General features: G+C 41.5%; 1 protein-coding gene across 3 annotated transcripts in view; it reads left to right on the forward strand.

The window, feature by feature from the left end:
* UPB1 (beta-ureidopropionase 1) overlaps window positions 1-12,450 on the forward strand; it is a 44,697-nt gene that overhangs the window by 14,618 nt on the left and 17,629 nt on the right. For all 3 annotated transcript variants that reach the window (XR_006275889.1, XM_038372936.2, XM_043498168.1), the window contains one exon: window positions 10,134-10,303. Coding sequence is in view for 2 of the 3 variants with exons in the window: in XM_038372936.2 (XP_038228864.1) it covers window positions 10,134-10,303 (170 nt within the window). In the remaining variant the exon portion in view is untranslated. The remainder of the gene's footprint in view (window positions 1-10,133; window positions 10,304-12,450) is intronic.

Below are 12,450 nucleotides of genomic sequence, written 5' to 3' on the forward strand. Positions count from 1 at the left end.
GCTGACAGGTGATGTCCCCCTTGCCGCAGGAATCAAGACACTGTTCATAGTTTTTTCATCTCCCAGCTCTGGCAAAAGAAGCTTGCAGGAGACACTGAAGCTCTCAGCTTGCCCCATTGTCTTTCAAGAGTGTGCTTGGGTATTCTTAACTAGATCTATTGTGTGGCTTTCCTGTTTTCTCTTCCCACAGCTCTGTATTAAGTCAGAGAAATACAGTCATATAGGAAATTCTAATAACCCACCATAATTATACAGTTTTTTACCTCACTGACCAGGTTGCAGTCAAAATTATTACACATCAGTATTCATAGATTAATACAAAGTAATTCCAGGCCCTTCTGTGACATTCCCCAGGGTACAATCTGGACTGCTGAACAGCTGTGTCCCCTTAAATCTCCAACCTAGGGTGCCTTTTACACTGCCTTACTATGAGAGGAACATTCCTGGTCCTGCTCTCACACAGCCTCTAACATGCAAAATCACTCGCAGCTGAATTACATGAATACTTGGGTCATCCACTTACGAATTACATAGAGGGCGACACCAGCAATTTCCCAGTCTCAGACCTTCCCCCAGAATTGTGTGTCTTGTACTGCCCAGCTCTCGCCTTGTGGACAATACAAGCTCATAGAAAGTCTGTCATTTCATCAATGGAAAATTATATGCACCAGCTCTGTCATCTCAAGTGGAGGTTCTCAACACTTCAATCCAAACACAGACTGGTTTAGATAAAACAAGTTAATTAACTACAGAAAGACAGATTTTAAGTGATTACAAGTAATGAGACTTTTTTTTAAACCAATTCTGACTTTTATGTAAGGCTGTCAATTAATCACAATTAACTCACACAATTAACTAAAAAAATTAATCACCATTAAAAAAATAAATCATGATTAATCGCACTGTTAAACAATAGAATACCAATTGAAATTTACTAAATATTTTTGGATGTTTTTCTACATTTTCAAATATATTGATTTCTATTACAACACAGAATATAAAGTGTACAGTGCTCACTTTATATTATTATTATTATTATTATAACAAATATTTGCACTGTAAAAATGATATACAAAAGAAATTGTATTTTTCAATTCACCTCATACAATCTCTTTATCATGAAAGTACAACTTACAAATGTTGTAGGTTTTTTTGTTACATAACTGCTCTCAAAAATAAAAAAATGTAAAACTTTAGAGCCTACAAGTCCACTCAGTCCTATTTCTTGTTCAGCCAATCGCTATGACAAACAGGTTTTGTTTACATTTACAGGAGATGCTGCTGCCTGCTTCTTATATACAATGTCACCTGAAAGTGAGAACAGGCGTTCGCATGGCACTTTTGTTGCAAGATATTTATGTACCAGATATGCTAAACATTCCTATGCCCCTTCATGCTTCAGCCACCATTCCAGAGGATATGCTTCCATGCTGATGATGCTCGTTAAAAAAGAATGCGTTAATTAAATTTGTGACTGAACTCCTTGGGGGGAGAGCTGTATGTCTTCGGCTCTGTTTTACCTGCATTCTGCCATATAATTCATGTTATAGAGTCTCAGATGATGACCCAGCACGTCTGTTTTAAGAACACTTTCACAGCAGATTTGACAACACACACAGAAGGTACCAATGAGAGATTTCTAAAGATAGCTACAGCACTCGACCCAAGGTTTAAGAATCAGAAGTGCCTACCAAAATCTGAGATGGATGAGGAGTGGAATATGCTTTCAGAAGTCTTAAAAGAGCAACACTCAGATGCGGAAACTACAGAACCCAAATCACAAAAAAGAAAATCAACCTTCTGTTGGTGGCATCTGACTCCAGTGATAAAAATAAACATGCATCAGTCCACTCTGCTTTGAATTGTTATCAAGCAGAACCCATCACCAGCATAGATGCATGTCCTATGGTGAAAAGAAAAGGAGTACTTGTGGCACCTTAGAGACTAACAAATTTATTTGAGCATAAGCTTTCGTGAGCTACAGCTCACTTCATTGGATGCATTTGGTGGAAAATACAGAGGGGAGATTGATATACACACACAGAGAACATGAAACAATGGGTTTTATCATACACACTGTAAGGAAAGTGATCACTTAAGATGAGCCATCACCAGCAGCAGGGGGGGAGGGAGGAAAACCTTTCATGGTGACAAGCAAGGTAGGCTATTTCCAGCAGTTAACAAGAACATCTGAGGAACAGTGGGGGGTGGGGTGGGAGGGAGAAATACCATGGGGAAGTAGTTTTACTTTGTGTAATGACTCATCCATTCCCAGTCTCTATTCAAGCCTAAGTTAATTGTATCCAGTTTGCAAATTAATTCCAATTCCGCAGTCTCTCCTTGGAGCCTATTTTTGAAATTTTTTTTTGTTGAAGAATAGCCACCCTCAGGTCTGTAATCGAGTGACCGAAGAGATTGAAGTGTTCTCCAATTGGTTTTTGAATGTTATAATTCTTGACGTCTGATTTGTGTCCATTTATTCTTTTACATAGAGACTGTCCAGTTTGACCAATGTCCATGGCAGAGGGGCATTGCTGGCACATGATGGCATATATCACATTGGTAGATGCGCAGGTGAACGAGCCTCTGATAGTGTGGCTGATGTGATTAGGCCCTATGATGGTGTCCCCTGAATAGATATGTGGGCAGAGTTGGCAATGGGCTTTGTTGCAAGGATAGGTTCCTGGGTTAGTGCTTCTGTTGTGTGGTGTGTGGTTGCTGGTGAGTATTTGCTTCAAATTGGGTGGCTGTCTGTAAGTAAGGACTGGCCTGTCTCCCAAGATCTGTGAGAGTGATGGGTCGTCCTTCAGGATGGGTTGTAGATCCCTGATGATGCGTTGGAGAGGTTTTAGTTGGGGGCTGAAGGTGATGGCTAGTGGCGTTCTGTTATTTTCTTTGTTGGGCCTGTCCTGTAGTAGGTGACTTCTTGGTATTCTTCTGGCTCTGTCAATCTGTTTCTTCACTTCAGCAGGTGGGTATTGTAGTTGTAGGAATGCATGATAGAGATCTTGTAGGTGTTTGTCTCTGTCTGAGGGGTTGGAGCAAATGCGGTTATATTGTAGAGCTTGGCTGTAGACAATGGATCGTGTGGTATGATCTGGATGAAAGCTAGAGGTATGTAGGTAGGAATAGCAGTCAGTAGGTTTCCGATATAGGGTGGTGTTTATGTGACCATCGCTTATTAGCACCGTAGTGTCCAGGAAGTGGATCTCTTGTGTGGACTGGTCCAGGCTGAGGTTGATGGTGGGATGGAAATGGTTGAAATCCTGGTGGAATTCCTCAAGGGCTTCTTTTCCATGGGTCCAGATGATGATGTCATCAATGTAGCGCAAGTAGAGTAGGGGCATTAGGGGACAAGAGCTGAGGAAGCGTTGTTCTAAGTCAGCCGTAAAAATGTTGGCATACTGTGGGGCCATGCGGGTACCCATCGCAGTGCCGCTGATTTGAAGGTATACATTGTTCCCAAATGTGAAATAGTTATGGGTGAGGACAAAGTCACAAAGTTCAGCCACCAGGTTAGCCGTGACATTATATGGGGATATGTTCCTGACGGCCTGTAGTCCATCTTTGTGTGGATTGTTGGTGTAGAGGGCTTCTACATCCATAGTGGCTAGGATGGTGTTTTTAGGAAGATCACCAATGGATTGTAGTTTCCTCAGGAAGTGAGTGGTGTCTCGAAGATAGCTGGGAGTACTGGTAACGTAGGGCCTGAGGAGGGAGTCTACATAGCCAGACAATCCTGCTGTCAGGGTGCCAATGCCTGAGATGATGGGGCGTCCAGGATTTCCAGGTTTATGGATCTTGGGTAGCAGATAGAATACCCCAGGTCGGGGTTCTAGGGGTGTGTCTGTGCGGATTTGTTCTTGTGCTTTTTCAGGGAGTTTCTTGAGCAAATGCTGTAGTTTCTTTTGGTAACTCTCAGTGGGATCAGAGGGTAATGGCTTGTAGAAAGTGGTGTTGGAGAGCTGCCTAGTAGCCTCTTGTTCATACTCCGACCTATTCATGATGACGACAGCACCTCCTTTGTCAGCCTTTTTGATTATGATGTCAGAGTTGTTTCTGAGGCTGTGGATGGCATTGTGTTCTGCACGGCGGAGGTTATGGGGCAAGTGATGCTGCTTTTCCACAATTTCAGCTCGTGCACGTCGGAGGAAGCACTCTATGTAGAAGTCCAGTCTGTTGTTTCGACCTTCAGGAGGAGTCCACCCAGAATCCTTCTTTTTGTAGTGTTGGTAGGAAGGTCTCTGTGGGTTAATATGTTGGTCAGAGGTGTGTTGGAAATATTCCTTGAGACGGAGACGTCGAAAATAGGATTCTAGGTCTCCACAGAACTGTATCATGTTCGTGGGGGTGGAGGGGCAAAAGGAGAGGCCCCAAGATAAGACAGATTCTTCTGCTGGGTTAAGAGTATAGTTGGATAGATTAACAATATTGCTGGGTGGGTTATAGGAACCACTGTTGTGGCCCCTTGTGGCATGTAGTAGTTTAGATAGCTTAGTGTCCTTTTTCTTTTGTAGAGAAGCAAAGTGTGTGTTGTAAATGGCTTGTCTAGTTTTTGTAAAGTCCAGCCACGAGGAAGTTTGTGTGGAAGATTGGTTCTTTATGAGAGTATCCAGTTTTGAGAGCTCATTCTTAATCTTTCCCTGTTTGCTGTAGAGGATGTTGATCAGGTGGTTCCGCAGTTTCTTTGAGAGTGTGTGGCACAAGCTGTCAGCATAGTCTGTGTGGTATGTAGATTGTAATGGATTTTTTACCTTCAGTCCTTTTGGTATGATGTCCATCTGTTTGCATTTGGAGAGGAAGACGATGTCTGTCTGTGTCTGTGCGAGTTTTTTCATGAAGTTGACAGATTTCCACTCCATACGGCTAAATTCAGTGCCTTGCATAATGACAGGTTTCTACAGCAAACAGGGAAAGATTAAGAATGAGCTCTCAAAACTGGATACTCTCATAAAGAACCAACCTTCCACACAAACTTCCTCGTGGCTGGACTTTACAAAAACTAGACAAGCCATTTACAACACACACTTTGCTTCTCTACAAAAGAAAAAGGACACTAAGCTATCTAAACTACTACATGCCACAAGGGGCCACAACAGTGGTTTTATGTGATGGTCACATAAACACCACCCTATATCGGAAACCTACTCCTTTTCTTTTTGAGAATACAGACTAACACGGCTGCTACTCTGAAACCTGTCCTGTGGTTGTTGAAGATGAAGGGACATGTGAATCTTCAGCGCATCTGGGACATAAATATCTTGCAACGACAGCTACAACAGTACCATGCAAACTCCTGTTCTCACTTTCAGATGACATTGTAAAGAAGAAGCAGGCAGCATTATTTCCTGCAAATTGTAACTAAGTTTGTTTGTCTGAGCGATAGGCTGAAGTAGGACTGCGTGGATGTATAGGCTCTAAAGTTTTACATTGTTTTATTTTTCAGTGCAGTTATTTTTTGTACATAATTCTACATTTGTAAATTAACTTTCATGATAAAGAGATTGCACTACAGTACTTGTTTGAGGTGAATTAAATTTTTGTTTGTTTTTTTTACAGTGCAAATACTTGTAATCAAAAATAAAGTGAGCACTATACACTTTTTATTCTGTGTTGTAATTGAAATCAATATATTTGAAAATGTAGAAAATATCCAAAAATATTTAAATAAATGGTATTCCATTATTGTTTAATAATGTAATTAATCGTGATTAATTTTTTTTAATCGCTTGAGAGCCCTAAAAAAAAGATAAATTGCAAATGAATACCTAACTTAACAAGCTAAGTGAATTTAAAACCAAAAAGGTTTTTTTTACCACACGCTTACAGCAGTCTAACTGGATTGCTTCAGCCAGGACCTCCCTCCAGTTCAATGATGCGTCCTTTGTGTTTCAAACATTGTAGCTGTCATAAGTAGAGATGAGGGGAGAGAGGTGATTTGAGGGCCTCTGTTTCTCATTCTTATACCCTTCTCCCCCTTTGAGGGTTATCTCCAACCGGGGGTCAGGTGACAGGCAGTCTGTTTACACAGAAGCTCCCAGCTGTTTCATTGTCAGTATGGGGAAGTTCTCACCCCTTCTTCCTGCTGCAGAATGGCTGCTTAACTAGGTGGTAGTCTATAATAGTTCATCTGATTATGCTGATACCTGGCTGGGGTGCCAGTGTGTCTTGGTCTTCGAAAAACAGGTTTGGGCCTGCCTCTCTAACTTTGGAACATGTTACAGCAATGTTATACAGGAGAATCTTATAACTTTACATACACTGTTTCCATACATATTTTACCAGGACACTAATGTTCTGCAGAATGAGTTTTCAAATGATACCTCACAGGGCATGCCTTGTACCAAATTTATCATAGACTTGCAAAAATGGTGAACATGGGGTACAGTCTGTCACATCATCACAGGTTTTATCTTTAATGGCAAGACACTAAGGGTATGTTTTCACTGCAGAGTTGACTGGGGCTCTTACTTGATGTTTTCCCTAACCCTTCATCTGTCCACACATAAAAATGTCTCATCTGAGTTAGACGGTGCTTTGAACCCAGGCTGGTTGGCCTGGCTGGGGTTATAGACAAGAGCTCAATAGTTGATCTCCTTTGGGCTGGCAACCTGTCCATGTTGCAGGGAGGATAAAAGTTAAATCACTTCAGTGGTGATTGTCCTTCAGTGCCTTCCTACAATTCCCCCTGTGTGCCCAGAAGGACAGATAAGATCTCCCACAATTCACTTTAAAAGAATCATAGAGCATCTCAGCTTACTGCAGCAAAAAGAAGCATGGGATATTCCTCCAGAAGTCCTTACAACAAACACAAGTGAATACAGCACCAGTGAAGATGCAGTAACTTCTGACAGGCATCCGATGAAGTGAGCTGTAGCTCACGAAAGCTTATGCTCAAATAAATTTGTTAGTCTCTAAGGTGCCACAAGTACTCCTTTTCTTTTTAGTAACTTGAGTGAGGCTTTGCAGTATGACTGCTTATGCCTGGGCTAGGCTGCACTGGGTGCTCAGACTCGGGTACTGATTACACAAGTTAACTCTATTCTGAAGACATAACCTAACAGGTAGTTCAGAATTCCATTAAGAAAACAGCAGGTGTTATGTGTGACAGTTGGTGATGCATGTCTACTAGCTAGTACATAGCATTCATCTCCATTTTCTAAGGTACTCATGGAATTACTGGAATGTATTTTGAGAAGGAAGAAGTGTTATTGGTTGAACCTAGTGAAGGCCTTACCCTCAACTTGATGGTATATCTTTGTATGTTTGCAATATTGTTTTAGCCATGTTGGTCCCAGGGTATGAGAGTGACAAAGTGGTGAGGTAATCTCTCTTATTGGACCAACTTCTGTTGGTGGAATAGACAAGCTTTCATGCTTCACAGAGTTCTTCTTCAGGTCTAGACCAGGGAGTCCCTGAAATAGTGAGGGTGGGAGCATGGCACTCAGGGAGCTGTGGGATAGAATGGGGGAATGCAAGGAGCTCCTGGTGTGTGCAATAAACTGGGCCTACAGAAGCTATCAAATGTGTAGCCCCCTGCTTATCTGTCTATTGAATGCAGCAAAGTTTGTGTGTTTTACCTCCTGTTGGCACTGACAGCAATGTAAATTGAGCCAGCGGGAATGGAAGCTCATGTGGCTTTTATCCACCTCTCCATTCTGAGTTCTCTTTTTCCTCTGTATCATCTTATTTCATCTCCCTTGTGTGACTGAGGTCCCAGCGGGGGCCAGCTGAGGTCACTCAATTAGGGTGAACTGCAAAGAATGGGGCAGACAATCCCTATAAAGCTGGTGGATATTCCAGTACTTAGATTTACCAAGCCAGCATAAAACAGCTTCTTTATTACCTTACTGGGTACTTAGAAGTCCAAACAACACAGTTCCCTTCCGGAGGAAACTACAATCCATCGGTGATCTTCCAGAAAACACCATCCTGGCTACTATGGATGTAGAAGCCTCTACACCAACGTTCCACACAAAGATGGACTACAAGCTATCAGGAACAGTATCCCCGATAATGTCACAGCCAACCTGGTGGCTGACCTTTGTGACTTTGTCCTGACCCATAACTATTTCACATTTGGGGACAATATATACCTTCAAATCAGCGGCACTGCTATGGGTATCCACATGGCCCCACAGTATGCCAGCACTTTTATTGCTGACTTAGAATAACTCTTCCTCAGCTCTCGTCCCCTAATGCCCCTACTCTACTTGCATTACATTGATGACATCTTCATCATCTGGATCCATGGAAAAGAAACCCTTGAGGAATTCCACCATGACTTCAACAATTTCCATCCCACCATCAACCTCAGCCTGGACCAATCCACACAAACGGTCCATTTCCTGGACACTACTGTGCTAATAAGTGATGGTCACATAAACACCACCCTATACCGGAAACCTACTGACCGCTATACTTACCTACATGCCTCCAACTTCCATCCAGGACACACCACACGATCCATTGTCTACAGCCAAGCTCTAAAGATACAACTGCTGTTGCTTCAATCCCTCAGACAGAGACAAACACCTACAAGATCTCTATCAAGCATTCTTTAAACTACAATACCCACCTACTGAAGTGAAAAAACAGATTGACAGAGCCAGAAGAGTATCCAGAAGTCACCTACTACAGGTCAGGCCCATCAAAGAAAATAACAGAACTCCTCTAGTTGTCACCTTCAGCCCCCAACTAAAACCTCTCCAGCGCATCATCAAAGATCTACAATCTAGCCTGAAAAATGATCCCTCACCCTCACAGATCTTTGGAGACAAACCAGTCCTCGCTTATAGACAGCCCCCCAACCTGAATCAAATACTCTCCAGCAACCATACAACAAAAACACTAACCCAGGAACCTATTCTTGCAACAAAGCCCAATGCAACTCTGTCCACATATTTATTCAAGTGACACTATCATAGGACCTAATCACATTAGCCATGGCATCAAGGGCTCGTTCACCTGCACATCTACCAATGTGATGTATGCCATCATGTGCCAGCAATGCCCCTCTGCCATGTACATTAGCCAAACCGGACAGTCTCTACACAAAAGATTAAATGGACACAAATCTGACATGAGGAATCGTAACATTCAAACACCGGTAGGAGAACACTTCAACCTCTCTGGCCACTCAGGAAAAGACTTAAGGGTGGTAATGTTGCAACAGAAAAGCTTCAAAAACAGACTCCAACAAGAAACTGCTGAGCTTGAATTAATATGCAAACTAGATACCATTAACTTGGGTTTGAATAGATACTGGGAGTGGCTGGGTCATTACACATATTGAATCTATTTCCCATGTTAAGTATCCTCACACCTTCTTGTCAACTGTCTAAATGGCCCATCTTGATTATCATTACAAAAGTTTTTTTTCTCCTGCTGATAATAGCTCATCTTAATTAATTAGCCTCTTACAATTTGTATGGCAACTTCCACCTTCTCTGTATGTATATATTTATATACTTATATATATATATATCTTCTTACTATATGTTCCATTCTATGCATCTGATGAAGTGGTCTGTAGCCCACGAAAGCTTATGCTCTCATAAATTTGTTAGTCTCTAAGGTGCCACAAGTACTCCTGTTCTTTTGATCTTTGAATTACCAGAATACAGCCCAGACAAGGACTGTTGATTACATGGTTGACACTACTCATACTTATGTAAATATATAAAAATGATCTCCCCGCATGTCTTTTGAGGGTTATTTATTTTGCAGGATGTTTAACCCTTTCTGGCCATACGTCACACTTTGCTTTCAGTTGCAGCAGCTATAATTTTTGCTCTTACCATTTTGGCATGGAGGGTCGGGCGATCAGGTAATAAAGTCTGTAGAGAATGCAGTATTGCTTCAGGAACAGGTGAAAAAGCCAGGTGGCACAGCACTTATGTCCAGCAGTGAGTAAAGAGAAGTAGAAATGGAACTGGAATTTGATCTCTACAGCTCAAGAGAGACATTTCTGTTGGATCTGTACATAAAATGCAGGTATTTAGTGGCTGGGGGATGTTGTCTTTTCACATACTGTTATGCCCCAGAGATCTAGTGAATTTTAAAGGCTGGTACTGGGGGGTGGGTGAACTCGGAGACAGTACCTGAAGACACCTGCTTGTGTTTTTTCCTAGTCTACTTACTATATGGAGGGCAACACAGGGCACCCTGTGTTCCAGACTCAATTTGGAAGGATTGCTGTGAATATCTGTTTTGGGCGCCATCACCCCCTGAACTGGCTCATGTATAGTCTAAATGGAGCAGAGATTATCTTTAACCCTTCAGCTACTACTGGAGAGCTCAGGTAAAGTACAAACAACTTGTGGGCTGTCCATTGCTTGGGATGAGCTGTATTGTGGAGTGAAATACCTGCGTGTCCCACATTTCCTGAAAGAGGAAAACTGTACTTGTTTTTCCTAAATGTTTCTTTTGGACAGGAACATTTAAAAAATGTTTTAAATTACACTTTTTATTTATTTGTTTATTTTGGTGATATCAGTTTGGAGTTGCTCACAACTGTGAGTGCCAACAACAAGGCAGATTGTAAAAAGCCAGGCAGACACCCCAAACTGGTAATGTGTTCTATGATTAGATTTCACCAACCCAATAAAGATGTGAACTCCTGGATCACTATATCAGTCTTACCATGGAGTCACAGACAGTCCCCTTAGATTCTCTAGTTTATCTTGCCACCCAGACAAACTGGACTTTCTGATAAAAGGTCACTTACACCAAAATCACACCACATTCAGGTTGCTCCCAGTCCCAAGAGAACCATCACTTACCCCAGATCAACAGGTATCCTAGATCTTACACGAAAGGCAACGCTGGTAGCCAATTCTAGAGTAAACTAACTAATGGCTTATTAGCTAAGAAAATAAATAAGAGTTATTCAGAGGTTAAAGCAGGTAAAATATATGTACAGGTGAGACGCAGTTTGTAATTCCAAATGGTGGTAATGATGTAATAAACTGCCAGTTTTCCAAAAGTCTTTTCAGGGTACCCAGATTGTCTCTAGGGATCTCCCCTTTGCATCTGGTATCCTTCCCTATAAGAGTTCAAACAGTCCAGAGATGAGGGATCTTTCCCTGAATCCATAATTTTAGCTGCTTCTCATAGGAAACAAGCTGACAGGGTCACTACCCACGTGGGCTCTTCCTTTGGGGACGGAGAGTAAGGAATGCGTTTAGAATTTTTGATCTCCAATCATCACACAAAATGACCACTTGATTTGAAATTAGCACTTCGCTGTTTAAAGAGGTTAATTTGCATTCTGTAAGGCTTCTTTCTCAGATTGATGGGTTATTTAGTTACAGGGGTATAGACGATGTAAATATTTGCTGTTACAACAGGATACAGATAAATTACAAGAGTGCATGTAACATCCCATTACTTTTAATGACATTTAAATACCAAATACACTCTCATACATTTAGCAGTCACTTTGATCTATATTGATACACAAGTGAATTGGCCTGGCTTCTAGCTATGCATTTGTAAGCATTCAATGAGGCCTGGGGCTTTGGCATGAGCTGGCACATGGTCTGCCAGCATCACAAGTGCATCTATTAGCTAAGGTCCAGTATTCCAGAATATGTCAATGGATCATCTTGACACACAGTATAGTACATGTACTTTTTCATTTATCCAAATGACAGTGGAGTCTGAAAAGAAATCCAGTTCTGTAGGATGTACATTCCTATACTAGTAAGCAGTGTTGCCTGAACTGTTAATTATGAATTAATTATATTGATTACACTCAGAGGATTGGTAGGTTCTCATCCCAAGACCAGGCCCAGTATTATTAAAATTACTATCCAGTTGGGAGCCCCAACGTGCATGGTTGCAACACTCACACTTAGGAAAACCTTTTGTATTTGTAACAGTTTTATTAACACAATTAGTAAAGTCACAAACACTCTAACCCAGCAAGGTAGATAGAGACAATACAGAATGTGCATCTGAACATCCATATATTCACACCATTCTTTGCAAAAGGACCCAAAATGTTACTCATCATGCTCACCATCAGATTCACTATCAACAGTGGTCAACATTCTGGCATCTCCCAAGAGTCACATCTCCCCAAAGTATACAGGCTGGGATATAACTTTGATAATATGTTACGCTGAAACCACTATGCCAAATGCATATTCAGTAGGGGTTTCATTCTCTTTTCCTAGAGTGTCTAGCACAGTAGGGCCCCAATTTCAGTTGGTATCTAGGTGCTAATGTAGTACCAGTAAGAAATAATAATAATGTTACCCTTTTTGGCCTAAGCACTTGTTTCCATTAGGAGAAATTGATGATGGAGTTGGGTATTTCTTTGATGCCATCCTGTTTATTTACAAAGAACATACATAAAATCCTGCTTTCCTGAATGCAGTAGGAATCAAACAGCAGGAGACAGTTATTTACTCACAGTTCCAAGCCTCTTTCCAGCCAGCACTC

This window comes from Dermochelys coriacea, chromosome 15, assembly GCF_009764565.3.
Source record: "Dermochelys coriacea isolate rDerCor1 chromosome 15, rDerCor1.pri.v4, whole genome shotgun sequence".
In the NCBI taxonomy this organism is placed as follows: domain Eukaryota; kingdom Metazoa; phylum Chordata; order Testudines; family Dermochelyidae; genus Dermochelys; species Dermochelys coriacea.